This window comes from Rattus norvegicus, chromosome 8, assembly GCF_021556685.1.
Source record: "Rattus norvegicus strain SHRSP/BbbUtx chromosome 8, alternate assembly SHRSP_T2T, whole genome shotgun sequence".
NCBI classification, from domain to species: domain Eukaryota; kingdom Metazoa; phylum Chordata; class Mammalia; order Rodentia; family Muridae; genus Rattus; species Rattus norvegicus.
In genome coordinates, this window is record NC_141541.1 from 72,204,633 (window position 1) to 72,225,919 (window position 21,287).

Here is a 21,287-nt window from a genome sequence, read left to right on the forward strand (position 1 = left end):
AATACACACATGTGAACACACACACACACACACACAATTGGGTTTGAATCACAGCTCCTTCAAGTGCTCCCGGAGTGACTGGTAGGTGAGTGAACTCCTTCTGGGTTTCCGTTTCTTCACCTGCAACACTCAGGTTCCAACGCAAGTCAAGACTAATAATGGGCTGTCAGTAAAGCTTCGAGCCCATTTGGGCTCTATCCGAAGACCTAGCTGGGGCCCTCTCTAGACCTCTTCTCCCTCTCTGAATCCTGTCTGTCAGGTTCCTGGGACTTCTGTGGTAACAAAGAGAGAGACAATTGCCTCCCTCCAGGGGTGGAGCAACGGAGACCAGTACTAACAGGTTCCAGTGTTTTCCCCAACCCTGTCCAGAGCCCCATTCCAAACCAAAGAGTTACAAAGGCCTTTAAACTCCACACTCATCACCTCAGGGTGAGGTCAGCCAAATTCCGCTCTTCCAAGCCCCGGGCTTTGAGATTTTGAAAACAGTCAAACGTGAACTGGCCACCTCTCAGTGTCAGCAATCCTAGGAGGGCCTCAAGCCTCCTGACTGCCAGTACCCATGGCTGTCTCTGGCCTTGGAGCTTCCTTCTGGCCCCACATAATCCAAAGCTCCTCCCATCAGCCACTATGCAAACCCAGGCTAAGACTCTGCCAGTTTCTGATCCATGAGAAAAGGAGAAAATCCCCCGTCCCCTCAAAAAAGGCCTGAGCCATCTTCCAAATCCTGGGCAGGGATAGCTACTTGCTGCTCCCAAGCCTGACTACCTGAATTCCGTACCTAGGACCCACATGGTAAAAAGGAAGAACAGACTCCCACAAGTTATCCTCTGACCTCCACAAACATACTGTGGCATGTGCACACCCCCACGTATACATACTAAATAAGTACAATTTTTACATTATAGCTCTTCACCTGCAACACAGGATAACTTCTAATGACTGATGGTTTGCATCTAGAAAGTGTTTGTGGGGGTTTGCGGCGGGGCAGGGGGTGTTGGTAGGGTTTTGTTTGTTTGGAGACAGGGCATCATGTAGCCATAGATGCCCTTGAATTTGCTATGCACAGAGAGTGATCATGAACTTGTGATCTGCCTGCCTCTACCATCCTAGTTTTGGAATTATACATGTGAACATCTAACTTCTGCAGTGCTAGGGACTGAACACTGGGCTCTGTGTGTACCAGACAAGACTCTACCCACCAAGGGGCATTCCCTGGGAAATATAAAGTATCGCTTTATGGTAATTCTAGGGTGGTGGTGCCACACACCATTAATTCCAGCAGAGGCAGGCGGATCTCCATGAGTTCAAGGCCAGCATGGTCTAAAGAGTGAGTTCCAGCACAGCCAGGGCTACACAGACAAACACGTCTCAAAAAGGAAGGGGAGGGGGCGGAAGCCCCATGCACACACTGAGCTGAGATTTTGATGGAAAGTGTAGGAAAGAGTATATGCACTGAGGAGACAAATGACAGGTTTTTCCATCTTGATCTTCAGATTCCAGGCAATCCCAATCCATACCCCCACTGACCTTTCTGTGGCAGTCAACAGGCTGATTTAGAATTCATAGGGAAGGGGTTGGGGATTTAGCTCAGTGGTAGAGCGCTTGCCTAGTAAGCCCAAGGCCTTGGGTTTGGTCCTCAGCTGGGGGTGGCGGGGGAAGAATGTAAGAATTCATAGGGGAAATGGGAAGAACTCGTAGAAGCCAAAACTTCAAAAACAAAGTTGGATAACTCACACTATCTGGTTTCCAAGCTCCTTATAAAACACACCCACTAATCAATACTCAGACATACTACAACGGGAAAAGACACACACCAAAACATGTAGAAGAACCCAAAAGGAGAACCACATACGTGTCATAACCATGAACTTTCTTTAAAGGCAGGGTCTCATGTAGCCCAGGCTGGCCGTGAACTCACTAATGTAATTAAAGACGTCTGAACTTCAGATCCTTCCACCTCTACCTCCTCAGTGCTAGGAGTCACAGCCCCGTGCTGCCATGGCTGGTGGATACAGTATTGCAGACTGTGTGTACACGGCTGGTGGATACAGTATTGCAGACTGTGTGTACACGGCTGGTGGATACAGTATTGCAGACTGTGTGGCTTCCTGTCTGTATGCTAAGTAAATACTCTACTGAGCCACAGCTCCAGTCTCCTCAATTGGCTTTTGACAAAGGTACCAACCCAAAAAGAGAATATCTTTTGAATCAATGAGACCTTCATTTTTAAAAAGACTGACAGACACCCAGTGATGTCATATACCTTTTATCCCAGCACTTAGGAGTCAGGGACAGGCAAAGCTCTGAGTTTGAGGCTAGTCTGATCAACAGAGCTTGCTCCAGGACACACACACACACACACACACACACACACACACACACATATTTAAGAAAAATCAATTCATCTTAGATTATAAACCTAATAAACATAGGGCTGGAGAGATGGCTCAGCATTTAACAGCATTGGCTGCTCTTCCAGAAGATGTGAGTTCAATTCCCAGCATCCACATGGTGGCTCACAAATGGCTATGACTCCAGTTCCAGGGGACCTAATACCCTCACATATGCAGGCAAAACACCAATACAAGTAAATAAAGGTAAATACATTAAATTTTTTTAATTGAAAAACCCAAACCCAAAATTCCAAACAATCAAATGTTCAGAAGAAAATCTGGTGACCTTGGAGTTTGAAGGAGCCCTTCAGAAGGCATGACGCAGAACAACTGACTGACAAAATTAAAACCTTCTGCTCTTCAAAGACCCCATGAAGAAAATGGAAAACTAAGCCATAAGCAGAGAGAAAAATATGTGCAAATACCATATACAACACTGATGCCTAGAATATGTAAAGGGTAGTCTAAAGTTAATAAGCATATAACACAACATAAGAATCATATAAAAGCTGGTGACGGTGCTACACGCCTTTAGTCCCAGCACTCAGGAGGCAGAGGACGGCAAATCTCTAAGTCTGAGGCCAGCCTGGTCTACAGAGTGAGTTTCAGGACAACCAGGGCTACACAGAAAAACCCTGTCTCAAAAAAACAGGCAAACAACAACAACAACAAAAAAATCCCTATAAAGATCTGTGTAGCCATCTAAGAAGAGACACAGACAGGAAGCAAGCTGTGCGGAGAAGCACCCAATAACAGCAATAACTTCTGACAATAGGAAAATGTGAACTGGAACCCAGCAGTGAAGTGAACCCTGATTCCCCGGGAAACCCAAAGGCAAAGTTTGTTCTGCTTGTTAGAGACACTCTCAGGAAGCCCAGGCTAGCCGAACCTTGAGACAGTGAAGGATGGCCTAGAACTGATTCTCCTGTCTCTGCCTTTCTAGTGCTGTGATGCCCAGCCTCACGGTGCAATACATGCTAGGCAAGCACAGATGGAGCACCCTACTGCTGGGCTGCCCTGCTCTCCAGCCCTGTCTTTTATGGAAATTGTGTGGTGATAGTTCCAAGGAGCAAACTTCATGCAGGAGAATACTTAAAAACAAACTTTCAAGAACAAACAATGTATCTTACCTGGGCCCCAAAACAAACCCTGTCTGCTCCAAAGAGCTTGTCTTATTTTTGTAGCTACTGGTGAACTGACTGACTGACTGAGCCTGAGGACCAAGCCAGTTAACTCTCCAGGGTAACAGGCTCTCTGGAGTCAGGCTGGCCTGGGTACAGGTACCAGGGACCCTATTCATTTGTTAACCCTGAGCGCCTTACTTCTCTATTCTGGGCCTTGGCTTTCTCATCTGTAAAATGGACACAAACCACCACAGAACCTACATTATTAGGAATGAATACCCATATGGAATAAGAAACATGGCATGATATCTGCCCTTCATCCTGTACTTGGCCACTATGATACACCCATCATGACTGTCATGTGTTGCCCAAGAGCAGAAGCAGGCCCAGGTCCTGACCAAAAGTCATGCATTGTCAGTCAGGGGGCAGAAGGTCTATACAAAGTCTTCTGCATGAAAGAAGTAAAGAGATGATAGCCACTAAAAGTACAGAAGAAAGAAATCACTGAGAGCTGCAGTCCCCGAAGGCTTCCTGGAAGAGGAAGGCTTTTAGTAAACTCAAAAACAAATTAGGGGTTGTGGAAATCTCTCAGCAGGAAAAGTGCTGACTGTGCAAATAAAGCACAAGGGGCTGAGTTCAAATTCTCACATTTGGGTAGAAACTGGGGATGGTGCATGCCTGTAACCCCACTTAGAGTAGAGGAAGGGAACAAACCCAGGCAGATCCCAGAGACTTGAAAGCCAATCCCACAAAAACAGTGAGGTACTGTGTGTTTGTTCAGTGAGAGATTGTCTCAAAAACTAAGGTAGGTGGTAAAGCAAGAGAGGAAGAAACCCAGCCTAGCATGCACCTCTCTCTGGTCCTATGCACTTCAGTGCGCATACACATCATGAATACCACATACACGTACAAAGGTAGCAAGAGAGAGAGGGAGGGGGATATAATAACATAGGGTGTGAGGACATAGCTCAGTCAGATGAGTGCTTGCCTAGCATGCGCAAAGCCCTGGGTCTGATCCACAAGTAAATCTGGGCATTGTGGCACAAACCTATATCCCCAGCCCTCAGGATATGAAGGCAGGAGGATCGGACCACTCTCAGCTATAAAGCATGTTGAGGGCTAGCCTGAGCTACAGGAGACTACCTCAAACAAATGAATCCAGACAGGACATTGAATCAAAAGATCAAGCGCCTGGGAAGGGAAGACCGGCAAGATCCCTCTCCTGATCCTCTCTCCTCCAGCAGATGGCTCTGCCCATCCTCCGAGGGCTGGCGCCCGGCACTGAGCATCCTCAGCATTTCCTCCCCCAAACAGCCCTGTGCCAAGGGGCATGACAGCAGAGCTCAGGCGCTGCATGTGTGTCCCCATTCCTGGTGGGTGGGGCCGGCCTGGGACCTTGGGCCTTACCCACCCCACCCCAACCCATACAAACACGCCAGCACACCCGTTCCTTTCCAATGGCTTGAATTTCAGTTTGTCTGAGGTGTTTTCTTAAGCCTAAGTGTTTTCTCTGCAGCCCAGTCACCCCCTGCCTGTCCCTCAGAGACCTGGCCCTAGTCCCCAGCCCCGGACCCCTCAGAGCCCTGACTGCCAGGCTCCAGTGCCGCCTTTGATGCGCACCGCCCGCTAGACTTCAATGCCGCTGTGTGCACGGCTCCTTTAATAAGTTATTTCCGTGGAAAACCCTGGTAACTGGGTCGTGAATCAAGCCCATAAACACCTCTTACCCATCAAAGCACCCAAGAAAGAGAGGGTGGGCAGGCAGAGGAGCCCCTTAGGGTAAGTGCACACTGCTCCTCCTGAGGCCTACAAGAAGCCCAGGGGCACCTGGGCCACAGCAAAAACAACTACAAAGAAGAAGTCGCCCCAAAGCCCAGCATCATCAAACGGTTGAAGGACACTAACTGCCTGTGTCCCAGGGACCATCTCAGCCCAGCTCCAGGAGAGATTTACAGCTCAGAGAGGCCAAGCTGGCTGTGGTTCCTGGGGTACAGGAATGTCATGTTTTGGCTACTGGTGAAAGGCCTGGCTCAGTGGAGACACACTTCTTTTCCAGTGTTGAGTTTCCTTCCACTCCTGTCTCCTTTATGTTTTTCCCAGAATGCACTCACTGCCCAGGACGCTAGGAGCTGTGGAGCTCTGGCTGAGAATCAGAGGCCCAGGACTCAGATCTATTTGAGTGGTAGGGCGAGTATTGCTGCCGTGTGGGCAGGAGTCCTGGACCCAAAGGAGAGAGCCCGGGTTGAGGCTCGGCTCTCCCCTCCTGCTGCCTGGACTGAATCCTGTGGCCCTGGCAGAAGGACGTATAAAAAACTATCTTGAAGCTTCAGTCTGTAAACTGCTTTCCTTGTGAGCATGAAGCCCTGAGTTCAATCCCCAGGGGGTGGGGGGAAGCCAGGCAAGGTAGCCTGTACTTGTGATCCCAGCACTGGAGTGGTGGAGACAGAGCTCGCCGCAAGCTCGCTGACCTTGCCCACTCAGTGAGCTCCAGGTCAGTGGGAGACCGCCTCAAAAAACCAAGGTGGTTAGCATCTCAAGGAATGACACCTAAGGTTGACCGCTGGCCTTTAAATACACCTGTACATGCATAAACATACATGCAATCACACGTATACACACATTAAGGCTGTGACCCTGAAAACAATCCCCAGATCCTTTAAAAAAAAAAAAAAAGAGGCAATAGGTTAATAATGGCAAGCCAACATCTCTACACCCAGGTATGAGTCCAAGAGAAATACATCCCCATGACTATGAGAAGACTGGCTCAAGAATGTTTACTGTTGCGTCATGGGTAGGAGTCCCAGACCAGGGGCCAGAGATCCCAGGAGCTGTGATGTAGGTGAGACAGAACTCACAGATCCTTCACACAGCCCACAAAACTCCACCCAGAAATGAGAAGGGCAGGCAGCTGCACACAGCAGCAGGCAGAGCACTCACCCACACTCTGCTGAAGGAAAGAAGCTAGACACACACGGGGACTGGAGAGCCGGCTCAGTAATGAGAGCACTGCTTCGCAGCCTCGAGGACCAACATTCAGAGCCCAGCACCCACATAAGTAGTTGGGTGTGGTCCTGAACACAACTATAACCCCAGCCCGAGTTGGACAGAGGCAGGAGGATCACTGGGACTTCAGTCTAGCTGAGGAAACTCTAGCCTCAGGTCTGGAACAGGGACCTGGGCTAGGCCACCTCTAGGACTCCACTGTAGTCTGAGCTTCTGAATGCTAAGGAGGAGAGTGGAAAATGTCCTGACTCTGTCCACATTCTGCATGGCTGCCCATCTGGGGCTAGCTGCCCCCTTCTCTCACTGAGCAGAGAATACAGTCAGCCCAAGGTTGCTTCTGAAGTATAAAAGTAGCACCACCCAGCCAGGGGTCCGGGAGGCCCAGGCCTTCTAACCTTTGGTCATCTCAAACTGCTAACACATGGCCTTCCCATCTGTAAAAATGGGTCTATCAGTGGAATTCTTGACTCTCAGTCCTCTTAGCCCAGCCAACTCAGTCCTTCCCAGTCTCATGCTGAGTGACCTCCCTACCTTCTCACCAACCTGGCACCAACCCAACCTGGCTGATGATTGGTTTCTCCAGCCCTGTCCATTCCTGCCTGATACCAGAGAACTCAAGAGAATAAAATCACTTCTAGGTTTGAGATAGGATCTTATGTAGCCCAGGCTGGCCTCCAATTCATTATGGAGCTGAGGATGACTTTGAACATCTGATTTTCCTGCCTCCACCTTCCAGGTGCTGGGATTGCAGGTTTGGGCACCGTGTCCAGTACATGTGATACTTGGGAATTGACTTCATGGCTTTGTACATGCGAAGCAAGTTCTCTGCTAGCTATGCTATGTCTCCAGCCCCTCGATCCTCTTTTAAAGGTCACTAACATATGGACAATGATTCACCTTACAGTCTGGGATGGTGGCTTTGAGACCAGCAGCAGACATGAGACCTCTGCTTTTCCAAATCCAGAAACTTCTACCATAAGGTGAGTGGGACCTTCTAACACAAGGCTTAGGGTGGGTGGTCCCTCAGGCTTTACCCTCTCGGGCTGGGGACCATGGGGACAGGCCATAAATCTCAGGCATTCTTTCCACAAAATGGAGACAGGCAGTCAAGGGTCACAGAGGAAAAATGTGTGTCCCGAGTGTTGCTGATGCCCAGAGACTGGGCTACAGGGATGGTGTGAGGGAGCAGCAAGGGCACACACGCACGACCAAAACTAGATAGGAGGTAATGAAGGGCCCCTCTGGAAGGTCCCCCGAAAACCTCTACCACACACCACCCACCAGCCTCGATAAAGGCATCCCAAGATGTCCTGAGAGTGGCTCAGAGTGGGAGCACCCCAGAAGATACCCAGCAGCCACCTCTCAGCTCTTCCACTGTCTCCCTGACTACTCGCTCCTTCACTCACTACCAGCCAAGCAGCAGCGATGCCCTGCTGCATATAACAGGTTCACTCCATGGCCATCTTGGGACAGAAACACCTGGTAGCCATGGCAACTAATTCAGTGGAACAATACAGTGACAGCTAGGTCTGTGGTGATAGTCAAGGAGCTGTTGACACTCCCTAGTTAGAGAGAGGGAGGAGAGGAACACAAGATCCTCGCTTGGGAGGCTAGCCATTACTTCCTCCCCTCTTCCCTTAGCCTCGGTGCTCTTGGAGGGGGTTAGGGCATATGAGAGAAGGGAGGCCTCCATGATATAGCTTCCATGACATCACCACGAATGATGGGGTGGAACTTGGCAGTGATGTGGTTGCTTTGGAGCCACAGAGGCTCCTGTGAGTAACTCTTTGCCCATGTCCTGCAAGCCAACCGATACACTTGTTTGGTCTCCAAGCTGAACTTTAAAATATCCTATTGTTGGTCACTGGTGCCCTCTCTGGGGTAACAGACATTTGTTCATGCTGAATCTTGGTTCCCTGAAGGCAAAGAAACCACAGAAGCTCAAAGACCATATTAGAATCCTGTACCCTCCAGGGGGCAGACAGGGTCCCTGGGAGGCCCCACAGGGGCCAGCCAAGCTTTCCAGCTGAGTGAGCTTAGGCAAGCAACTCAACCTCTCTGAGCCTCCGTCATTTCTTCCTTTAATTTGGCTAATAAAGTGGCTGCCTCACAGAGGTGTTGGAAAATTCCATGAACTCACAGATGTATGGCACTTGAGAAAGTGCCTGGCACGCGGCTCTGAGCTTCCAGGGTCATTAACCAGTGTGTGTGATGAGTGCTCTGTCTTGGTCTCTATGAACTCTCAGGATTACTCTGCTTACAAAAGGGAGCCCCTGCTGTGGGCTAGCTCAATGTCCCTTAGGACCAAGGTTGTCCTAGGGTTCCCTGGTCCCAGGGGCCATAATCCCTCAGTTCTTAACCACAACATTCCGGAGAACCACTCAGGACTCTCCACACCCTTCCACCTCTCCCACGGCTACCTTCAGCTGTTTCTGCACAAGCTGCTCCCTCTACTGAGAGAACACTTACAGTCTGTTCTTAGCAAGCGCTTAGTCAGCCTACAAGGCCCAACCCAGAATGGCCTGCTCTGAGAAGCTTTCCCTAACACCTATAGTCCCAGCAGAGTCCTGGCATCCTGGACACCAGCCCTCTCCCTTTGTCTCAAGCTGCAGATTGGGGCAATGAAGAGAAAATCCCCGAAGATGGTGTACACCATAAAGGCCAGCCACCTCCTAAGGCCTAAGAGCTGGAACCAACATCCAGAGGCATATCAGGACCATGGAGCTGGAGATCTCTAACCCAATGGGCACCACAAACTGAGGTGCTGGAGGCAAGGATCTTGCTTGCTTGCCCCCCACGCAGGAAAGGGCAAAGCTATGCTTGGAACCCACCCATGCCTTATCCCATGATGCTCCATGGCATACTCCTGAGGGCACCCCTATTTGACAGACAGACAGACAGACAGACAGACAGACAGACAGACACACACACACACACACACACACACACACACACACAGAGCAGGTACTTGGTCATTTTGCAGCAGCTACCTCTATCCCTCTGCATGACCCGTCACCTCCCGCAACTAGCCTGGGAGAATGGAGCCTCTGTGAAGATAAAACGGAAATGAAAAAAGAACCCAGGGAAGGGTCTTGCCACTAACAGACACTGTTCATGTGAGGACAGCACCAGCTGTCCCACCACTATCCCAAGATGCCTCTCTTAACCAGGGAACCCCACGATCAAGTATGAGACCACCTGCCCAGAGAGCCTCACTCCAAGGCCTAAGAAAACTTTCTTTCTAGCTAGCACTTCCTCCTCTCTGCCTCCATTCCCTCCCAACCACCCAGTATGTCTAGGCTCCTCCCAAGAACACCATTCAGAGGCGCAGGTAGCATCCTGGCTCTACTGGCCAGCAGGTACGATGCCACTGGAACTCACTGAGCTGGCCCTGTATCCCTGCCTCCCCCAGGGAGATGGTTCAACTGGGGGAGGTGCATGCTGCCAAGCCCGACAACTGAGTTGGATCCCTGGAACCCACATGAGTGGAAGGAGAGAAGCAACTCCCATGAGTTGTACTATGACATATGAACACATCACACAGGCACACATGAACATATCACATATGCATGAATAAAGAAACAAGCAATGGCAGACTTCCAGCCATCCTTTAAAGCCCCGCCTGGGTACCCCCTGACCGCTTCTCAACAGGAGGCTCCCGACTGCCTCCCACCGCAGCACCTGATGTGGGCCTGGCGGGCAGAATTGATACAGGTCTCATCTTCGGGCCAGGTACCTTTAACAGCCACACCCTCGCACGGGACTATACCTTGCTGGCCAGAGGCTCAGTTACCACCGTCTTTAAAGGGCGTCCCCCACTCCACAAGTAGAAAAACTGAGGGGCAGGGTGGCTAAGCAGCTGCCCCCTCCCAACTTATCAGGAGGCAGAGCCGGACTTGAACCCAGAGCTGACGGTGAAGAAGCCTCTGCCTGCCACTTACCTCTGCTGCAAGAGTAGATGTGTGCTGGCTGAAGCTGACAGGGCCCTTAGGGACACAGGGACACAGAGCCTGGGCTAGACAAGACCTGTAACCCCGGCAAATCAAAGAAAGACAGCGACACTGTCTCATCTGTGTGTACCTGAAGATGTGGGCAAACAGACTCAGCTGAGAGCCAAGGGCCATGGGGCAGAGAGCAGGTGAACAAACAGCACAAGGCCACCTACTTCTTGACTAACTCCAGCTACCAGTGCTTGCTGTGTGGCTCACAGCCAGTCCCTTAATCTCTCTGAGCCTGACTCCAAACTGTTAGCTTGGAGAATGTACGCAAGGATAAGAGGGCCTGGGTTTCTAAGGGGCTTCAGATTAGGTAGACACCCGATCCAGCTCAGCCCCAACCACCAGAGCAATACTGCCTCCTCCTGAGGAGGGTATTGTCCCAGTGACACAGCTCAGACTGAGAGGCCAGCAAACACAGTCGAGGCCAACACAAGTCCTCACTACAGGCAGCTCATAGGGCATATGGACAATACTGGACGGTTATCTGCGAGGCTCTGATTAGTTACCAGATGGTAATCATGGGGTGTAAAGATGCCAGCCAGGTGCCCCAACATGGGACTGGGCAGGCCTATGTGCTCAGCGGCCTGCCACCTTGAGTTCTCATCGAATGACTACAGTTCTTCCTTCTCTCACCCACCCAGGGCACTCTCTTCTTCTACGCTGAAGCAGAGGATGCTGGGAGAATCTTGCTTGTCCCACTAGCTCTCCTCAAACCACCCGTTCCCACTGCCCCCTCACGTTGCATTTCTGTGACTGAGAGCATATTCTGCTTTCCCAAAGAGGATGACCCACCGCCTGCCTCTCATGCTTAATCCTCAAACTATACTGAAGTCAAGAGGACAGCAGAGAAATGTCAGTGCTGTGAAGAAGGTGCCTAAGGGGCCAAGGGCTTAGCTAGCTGGAGGACAGTACCCTAAACCCAAGTGAAGCAAGAAAAATCATAACCCCAGAGGTCCAGGAACACCCCCAAAAGAGACCTCAAGGTCAGTGATTTTACCCAAATCCCACTGAAGACACTGGGTGTGAGGTTCTACGGGATCTGGTTGGTGGTTCATGTCTATCTCTCCCACCTGAGTGATGTTGGTGGAGTCACCTCTGCCCTCTGACCTTCAGTTTCCTGTGTGGATCACAGGACCTGACTGAGAGCCCTTGTGGAGGGTAGATGCCTACAGGGACTTTGGACAGCCAGGAAATAGTGCCCCAGTCGCAAATGAAGTGGGGACACCATAGCACCAGAGTTCCTAGTGCACCCCCAAAAGAGACCTCATTCTGTCACATTAGAACAACAGGAGCCCCCGCTCTCCTGCAGCTACACATATGTCCTTGTCTGTCTGGGCTGTGGCTGATCCCTAAATCCTGCCATGCCCCTATGTGGCCTTAGTCACAGGATAGAACAAAGAAACAGGAGGTTTGGCCATGCTGTGATTGTCACTGAGTGCAGGCCAGTCTTGATTTGAGAGGGACCAGGCCTTCAAGGGCACCAATCCGTCAGGACACAGAACAGAAGGATAGCACAGTGGTTGTTTGGTGGGCCTTTGTGTTCTCCAGATTTCCTCAGTGGTTGCACAGAGAAGCATGGAGTCCTGGGTCAGTGGGCTCTCACCCCGGCCCCAGCACTGAAGTTACTCCACTCAAGCCTCCATGCACAATCTGGGAACTGGAGCTGATCACTCAGCAGTGAGAGGGAGTAGTGCAGACAAGAGAGTCTAACAGGGCCTTACAGGTACTGTTCCAGAAGGAACTGTGTGGGAACAGTGGGAAGAATGGCAACTGTCTCCCCACATGGTCAGTCGGTCAAGGAGATGAAGAACAGTCAGTACTGATCTGAGAGTTGGGGTGAAAGACACCAACATCATCACCAGCACTGCAGCCACCTTACTGGTCTCTGACCATCAAATGTCTTGGCCTGACCACTCTGCTCCTGGTCTTTCTGATTTCAAGTCCCTTGATGTTCTCTCTCTCCCTGCATGACATCACTCTATCCCCACAGGATGAAGTGGTCATGACTCTTCTACCCAAGGCTTTTCTCCAACTGCCAAGGACCCCCTCCCCCAGTCTTCCCCCTAGCCAATACCAATACAGCCCAAAGCTCAGGACACACAAAAAAAAAATGTTCTGCTTCCTTACACAGGCCACCTACATCCCAGCCTGAAGCCCATTACAACCTCATTCCCTCCTCCCACACGGGAAACTCCAAACTTCCTTCCCACATCTTTTAGCCTCTCAGAATGCCAACCACTGGACATGTTTTTTCTTTTTCTTTTTTTCCCATCTGTTTTCAAGACAGATATCTATGCCTTGGCTGTCCTGAATCTCATTCTATAGACCAGGCGGGCTTCCAATTCATAGAGATCTACCTGCCTCTGACTCCGAGTGCTGGGATTAAAAGTGTACACCACAACCACCCAGCCACTTTTTTTTTCCACGACAAGACCAACAGTGGCCTCTTCACTGCCCAGAACTCCAGACTCAGCTCGGAGATCTTGACAGAAGTTCCCATCACAGCACAGCCTGTGGTCCCCACATGTACGTGTGTGGGGGTGCTTGCTCTCTGTAGGAGCCTGGTTGGGGGAAGTCCTCCTGCAGGTATGCTTTAAGGTCCAGTCCTTAGAGCAGGAACCATGCACCAAGGCCTCCTCTGGAATCAAGGAGGCTCACAAATGCAAACACATTGTGACACACACACACACACACACACACCACACACACCACACACACACACACACACACACACACACACACACACACACACACGAGTTTCCACAGTTAACAAGGAAAAAAAGATGTCAAAGCACCCATTTGTCCTGCAATCCTAGGGCACCAAGGCAATTCCCCTAACTTAACAGCCATGAGAGCTGGCAGGGACCCAGAATCATAAACTCAAAAATAATCAGAGCCCCTCACATGTGGCTCACAAGTCACATGTGGCTCACAAGTCACATGTGGCTTCTGCCTGCCTGACAGAGCAGTAAATGGTCTGTGCTGGAACTTGGCAGCACCTGGCAGAATCTTTCTGCCCCCCACCCCCAATTCCCTGAGACAGGTTTCTCTGTGTAGCCCTGGTTTTCCTGGAACTCATTCTGCAGAGCAGGCGCCTGGCCTCGAACTCACTGATTCGCCTGCCTCTGCCTCCCGAGTGCTGGGATTAACCCGCAGCCGCCAACACCCAGCATCCTGCCTGGTTCTTTAACATGTTTTTTGTCATTGTTTTGTGATAAGTCTCACTATGTGTCTCCCATTGGCTGGAACTATAGACCAGGCTAGTCTGTATCACAGACGTTTGTCTGCCTCTGCCCCTGCCCCAAGTGCTGGGCGGCTACCTGGGCAGTTCATTAAGGGAGGGAGAGTATACCAAAATAAGAGAGAGTAAATTGGCCTGACTAGGGAACCAGGGACCAAAGAGCAGACAGGAGCTGGAGACAGGAGACCTGGACTCCTGCACCACAGGGCGGCAAGCCTACTGTAGGGTCTCACCTTCTGCTTCCATCTCTTAAAATAGCCATGCTCCTGCGGTCTCTTCCCAGGACCTCAGGAAGACCAGGAAATGGACAGGGAAGGGCTCTAGACTGGAGAAATGGGTAAGTGTCTGGGAGCAGCCAGCACTGTGTCACCTTAGAACCACAGGAGCACAAGAAGTGACAGAGGGAATTCTGGGAATATAGTCATCAGGGTACACTGAACAGGAGAGGGCTGCACATCAGGAACAAGGAGCTCAGGTTCCTGTGGCCACGAAGGCTGCTATGTGACTGGCTCTGAGGGACACAAGGGGTCACTACACCTATGGGCTGACAGCCCAGCTGTCCTGACATAATATAAGGTGCTGGGGTGAGGCCTGGCTCACCCTGGTCACTCAGCCCCACTACTCTGCTTTTATGGCATGGGTGCGGAGTCAGGAGAAGATACAGAGGCCCAGCTAGCTACACCCCACCCCAGGCTGTAAGCCCAGCTGCCACACAGCACACTCTACCAGCCATGCTCCCAGACGGCCACACGGACCTCAGATACACAAGTCCCCTGGCCCTCCTTCCCCAGTTCCTCGTACCCAGCCTCTCACATGAAGAATTCCCTTGAATCTGAGAGGTCTTAGGGCCAGCATCTGGGAATCTCATACGGTTAGGGGACAGCAAAGCCGGGGCTCCTTCCTTCTGCTTCCTGCCATGTACAGGGCACAAACACCACCAGCTTTTAGCAAACCTCTCCCTTGCCAGTCTGCCCAAGCTATCTATCCCCTTTGCTTACGCATGGCCCATACCCCAGAGCACAGAGGGCAGAAGACCTATCTACCTTGAGGTTTCCTGTTATGAAGAAGTGTCCCACGTCTCAATGATGGAAAGACCTTTCTAAGTCATAGAAATAGCAGAGACATGGCTAAAAGAACCAGGTTAAAACCTAGCAAGTTACTATATTCAGGTTCCCAACCACATAGACAACACAGCTTGGGAACCCGAGCCGGCCTTGAACTCCTCTGGCTTCAGCCTCCTGAGGACTGGGCTGACACAAATGTAATGCCACATCCATTTCTTACCTCCAGTAACACCAGCAAAACACACACACACACACACACACACACACACACCATCTTCCCACTTACAGAGTAGGTGAATAAAAGCACAAAAATCACAAGAAATCAAAATCCGACGCACCCACCCCCATCAGCGCCGCCCACTGTGACCAGTAAGGAGAAATATGCCAACCTGAGAATTCACCCGGAGCAGTGATGAGGGAGTTGGTGGCCTCGGTTTCAGTGTAAGACAATGTAGAATCGGACAGATCTGTTTGAGGAGGGGGAAAAAAGAGAGCTCAGTTGGCCAAAAGGCATCAGGGCACACATACAAAGGGCAGATGTCCCTAGGGACCACTTATTTGTTCCTGTATCCCAAGCTGACCTTGATTCCAATACCTAGCCACCGATGGCCTTGAACTCCTGACTCTCTTGTTCTCACCTCCGAAATGCTGAGACTGCAGGCCTGAGCCACCAAGCTGGGGGCGTGCAGTGCAGGGAATCAAACCCAGAGCTTCTTGTATGTGTCAGGCAACCACTCTACCAACCGAGTTACACTTCCAGCCCCCTCACAAGTTTCTGAGGCCACTCTGGAGCCCAGTCTCGGGATCACCGGAGACCAGGCCAACCATCTAGTCCCAGGACTCTTCTGGGAAAATGCACTGTGACCCTGACATGTGTAAGAGCCTCAGACATCCTGACCATAGAAACAGTCCGTGCTCAGGGGACCGAGCAAGCAGCGACTTGAAGCCTGTTTGGGTAAGGTTAAATTAAGTCCCTGAACAATTCATAGCTGCTAAACTTAATCACAACCATTAAAATTCTTGACGTTGTTCGTTCTTGCTTCCTTCCCTCTTTCCTTCCTTCCTTCCTTCTTCCTGGTGCTGGGAGAAGCTTCAGAAGTCACTAGCCACTTCTGCTCCCACACGCCGCTCATTAAGTCCAAGTGTTTGCTCTCAGATTAACTTTCGCTGTCTCTCTCACCTCTCCCACTCCCCAACATCCAAGCGGCCGGCTGGAGCTCGGGCTGGGTTTGCGTCCATGCTTGTTTTTAAAAGCAGGCTTAATTAAGTGCTTCACCACTGGCCATCCCCTCCCTGCCTGCGGCGTGCTGAGATGCAAGGGAACTTTTTCTAGCCCACTGGGTTCATAAACTGGTGCTCTGAGGAATGGGAAGCATTGGGAACTTTTTCCCTCCCAGGTCTGGACCTCTGCTACCAATAGCATGGGGTTGTGTAAGGGACGGGTTTGTCCCGGAGTTGAGAAGCATGGACCAGGAAGCCCATCAGCTTTTCTGTTCACCCAACACAAGTCAGATCTGGCTTGGCTGGCCCCAGATGGCCCAGCAGCCACCAGAGGCTGGGATTCCTGGAACAATTCCCTAGCCAGGTAGGATTCCTTTTCATTTTGCATAAAATTTTTCCTTTTACCCATACTTTGAAGAGCAGTGAAGATGAAACAGTAACCAATTCGGCTTTTTTTTTCCCCACTTGCCAGATGCTGCCTTTGATTATGGTTCTTGGTCTCACGTCATAAGAGAAGCACAAAAGTAAACTGGTGTGTGTGTGTGTGTGTGTGTGTGTGTGTGTGTGTAATTATTGTATTATATATATATATAAAATAAAATATAAAATAGTAAAAAGGGAAACTATGCAAAGTAAAGGAAATGATTTTTAAAAATACTGTACTATACCTTAAGGCACACAAATTATTAATATCTGCTATACTGAAAATAAAGACATAAGAAAATCTTCAAAATAAACCCTAAAATGCTAAAGTGGAGGATTTAGGATTTGCGCTGTGTATGTATGTGTTTGCATGTTTGTGTATATGTAGGTGCGTGTGTGTGTGTGTGTGTGTGTGTGTGTGTGTGTGTACTGTATACCAGAGGTCAACTCTGGGTATCGGTCCTCACTGTGCTTTTTGAGGTTGGATCTCTCACTGGTCTAGAGTTCACTGAATAGGTTAGGCTGACTGGCCAGCAAGTTCCAGGGAGAACTCCTGTCTTGGCCTCCTTGGAAGTGGGACAGGCTTGTACCACCATACCTGGGGATTGAACTCATGTCTCAGCACTTCACTGATCGAGCTATCTTCCCCACCTTGAGATTGCATTTAGTACCTAATGTCCCCGGTCAGAATGCTTGGAGCCTCGCTGAGGGTGAGGGAGAGAGCCATATGAGGGAGCCGCAGTGAGGGAGCCTATGCCTGGAATCTGGTGTGCCAGCTCTAACTTCCTTTCAAAAAGTCAGTAGATTAAAGACACAAAAAAGCATGGAAGGTCATGTCCTTTAAAATGTCAGCTATTGCTAGTACTGAGCCTCCCGTTAATCATCTGAGGAGAAACACCAGGTTGGGTCCTATTACTTTTTAAAATTGTTACTTGTATTATTTTTAATTATGTGTAAGTATGTATTTTACGTGTACACTGAAACTGGAGTTATGGACAGTTCTGAGTTGCCTGATATGTGTGCTGGGAACAAAACTGCTACATCTGTATAGGTAGCACCCAGAACTTTCCAGAAAGAATAGGAAGGGCAAATAGCTTCTACCTGTTGAAGCCAGCTTCTCAGTACCGGCCACACCCTTGCCAAGCCCACAGATCTAGACTTTTCACTGAGACCCAAGGGGCCCAAGCTCACTAGACTGCATTAGAAGATCCTGTCTCAATCAATCAATTCGATTCGATTCAATCATTAAAAGCCATTCTTAGCTCTTATGCTAACAGGAAGTTCTGTGAGCCCAAGCTTTCTGGGGCTCATGGTTGTCCCACTGTGAGAAATGCAACCTGTTAGCATGGTTTTTGATTTTTGGGTTGTTGTTGCTTCAGATAGAGTTCCCCTGGAACTCGCTCTGCAGACCAAGCTGGCCTTGAACTCAGAGATCTGCCTGCCTTTGCCTCCTGAATGCCGGGATTAAAGACGTGCACCACCAAGCACGGCTTCCTTTTAGTTTTTAAATGGTCACTCTTTAGGACTTTACAGCTTTTCCTCCGGCTGATTATCAGCTCCTCCAGCTATGAGCCTGCCACTGGTTACCAACTTTTGAGTTTTTCTTCCTTAATGGAGCAAGGCATCCTCTAGAGGACTTAGGAGATGCCGGGGCTGGCCTGTGGCAGGACAATGGTGAAGCCATGGCCTGAGCTGTGGCTGCCCTGGGCTAGTCTCTCAGCCCTGCAGGTCCTCAGGTGGGGATCTCCCTCTCCTCCCTCAGCTGGCTCCCCCTTGTCTCCCGTGAGAGCATGACCCCTCTAGTTCTCACACACGTAAGTGAAGCTCTCTGGGCACAAGGCTCACAGCTGGGACAGATATCACTGCTTAGCCGCTGCCTCCCACACCCGGAGGGATGACAGCCTTTGCCATTTTCCATGGATCAAACTCCTCAAGCAGCTCTGGAGTGACTGTTTCTCTGACTTCAGGGGAGATGAAGGGCTAGAAGGAACTTGGGGAACCACCTGAGTCCATGACCTGGGGCAGTGAGCTTCCAGCCAGAGCTCACACACTTGGGAGTGGAAGCTTCTACCATAAACAGTACGAATTCATCCTTTGTGCTCACTTGGGGATGTTCTAGCACCAACACTATGCCAATGCACGTTGGAGGCTTGGGGCTCACAGAAACTACTGGTCATAGGGTTGCTACTGTGTTAGAACTCTTAAGGCCAGCTCACCTGCTACTAGAACTCCACAGACCACATGACTGCTCCAAAGCCTCAGAGGAGAGAGCCCAGGGCCCAGAGCATCTCTGTGTTTGAACAGTTAGTTAGTTAGTAGTCAGTGAGTGAGTGACTGAGTGAGTGGTGTATAAGTGTATGTGCACCTGAGTGTTTGCATGTGCATCACATGCATGCAAGTACCCTTGGAGGCCAGAAGAGGGCACTGAATTCTACAGAGCTGGAGTGGCAGGCAATTGGGAACCCACCTGATGTAGGTGCTGGGCACTAAACCCAGATCCTCTTGACTGAGCAGCAAGCACTCTCAACCCATGAGCCATCTATCTAGCCCCTCATCTGCTTTTAACAGTGTATGTGTGAACCCCAGAACGTGAGCTGACCCTTAGCCCCCAAGCGATACAGAAAAGACAGCTTGGCATAGCACAGAACATGTCTGAAATGACACCTCTCTCCACTAAACCCCCTCGGAGACAGCTAGCCTTCTGTCCACCCGTTCAGGTGTGGGGCACGGACAGGTATAGCTAAACAAAGACTCTACGCCCTGTGTGCCTGTCACATTCTCAGTTAACACACTGGTAGACAGTAACCCAAGGCTGGGGGAGGAAGGAAGGAAAAGAGACCCAGAAATTCCAGCCCACCTCCAAAGAACAGCTTAAGTCAGAACCCATTCATCTCCCACAGGCCCATATTTCAAGGTCACAGAGAGGTTAACGAGGAGCCTGGAATTTGAAGATGTAAATAGTCTCTCTGGAGCAGCCCAACCGTGGGAGTGTTTGTACAACTTCACCCTGTTTGAAAGCACCCAAAGCAGCCCACCCCTCCAGGGAAGGGCACACTTACCCAGTGGCTTGTGCTGGTCAGGAGGAGACAGCCGAGAATAGGGGGGCGGCGGTGATTCTGGAAGATAGGATACAGCATGTCACACCTGGTGTCCCACGTGCTTTTAACTATCACTTTCCTCAAACCCCAGGAAGTCTTCCAAGTCTCCCACCATCTCTGATGCCCAGTCTAAGGGCACAGACAGCCTGGGGCTCAGTCCCCACTTCTGACACCAGTGCTTTGTGAGCTCCTTCGAGTTCCTTCAACTCTCCAAGTTGACTTCCTCAACTAAAAAAACGGGGGTGATAATCACAGACCTCTTGGTTTTTGCCAGAAGGGCAAAAGATAGCATAAGCAACATGCTTAGCACAGCTCTTGGTCACACTCCCGTAAACAGCACCTTTATTACTCTTACAACTAGAAAAACACTGGTGCAGAAGTCAGCACGCACGGGCCGCCAGATAACATACAGGAGGCTCCATTCTGCTTGCATTTGAGCTAAGCATAGCCTACAGCCTTCTCGGTATTAGTGCAAGCCTTATGATATACCTTGAATATACTTATACTGAAATTTCATGTTGCTTGTGTGAAATAGAAATGGAACGAGGGCTTCCTCGATTTTCCTTTGCACAGCTCAACAAGTCAAATCAGAGTAAATCATGGTAATGTGGTTGGAGACGAGACGAGGTGGGGATGGTGAGAAGTTGAGCATGTAGAGAAGCTTGCTGCCAAGATGACGGACCTGAGTTTGAGTCCCCAGAACCCACATAGTGGAAGGGGAGACCAGACGAGACGGTCTGGAGTGGTCCTCTGACCTTCACGTGTGTTTCATACCATGTATACACCCTCACTACATGCATGACAATCATAATCAAATTTTTAACAATTATTTTAACCCACGTTAGAACCGCCACTCCTGGTGTGGGGACGATGGCAGTTAGTGGGGCCTGGAACTCTCTGCATTTTAGGCCAGTTACTTCCAGCCTGTTGTGGTCTCAGCCTCTGGTTTTGTAAGGAAAAGCCAGGAGTGGGTCCCAGTCTTCCAGCTCAGACTCTGACTCCGGCTTGTCTATGGCGTTTGCCTGAAATACTCCTTCTTTAAAACATATGCTTTGCCTTCTGAGGAATTTCTTGGGCTCTTGCTTTACCAGGGAAGTAACAATTTGCTAAACTAAGTAACAATCTGGGTGAATGAAATGACCCTCCATTTTCTGTAAATGAAACCAAACCCCATCAGATCGCAAGCTAAAGCAAACTCCACAGTAGTAAAGGAGTAATAACTATTATTAGGTGGCTATCAGGAATGACACAGGGGTAATGAGTGTTTTCGCAATTATAATAAGGCACCATTAGTTACAGGAGCATTATTTATGTGTGCTTCATACACCCAAAGGAGGCTTCCCTCTCCTGCCCCAACCCTGTCCAGAAGTGGCTCCGTCAAAGTCAAGACTCTGAGTCTAAAGCAGGGACTCTCTGTGGACACAGGTCAAACAGGGCAAAGCCACTACAGAGACCAGACATTCACTCAGTGCCAGACACTTCCACTCTATGTACTGTCTTTAATTTGTTTTTGTTTTTGTTTTTTGAGACAGGGTTTCTCTGCATAGTCTTGGCTGTCCCAGAACTTGTTCAATAGACCTGACAGGCTCGAACTCTGCCTCTGCCTCTGCCTTCCAAGTGCTGGAATTACCTGGCTTCAGAATTTTCTAAATATGATTTATTTACTCTTATTTTATGGCATTGGTGTTTGGCCAGCATGTACGTCTATATGAAGGTGTCAGA

At 50.0% G+C, this 21,287-nt stretch overlaps 1 protein-coding gene across 2 annotated transcripts in view; it reads right to left on the reverse strand.

Annotated features, from left to right (window-relative positions):
- Smad6 (SMAD family member 6) overlaps positions 1-21,287 on the reverse strand; it is a 69,294-nt gene that overhangs the window by 40,239 nt on the left and 7,768 nt on the right. For both annotated transcript variants that reach the window (NM_001109002.3, XM_087563107.1), the window contains 2 exon segments: positions 15,213-15,290; positions 19,527-19,583. In NM_001109002.3, the coding sequence (NP_001102472.2) occupies positions 15,213-15,290; positions 19,527-19,583 (135 nt within the window).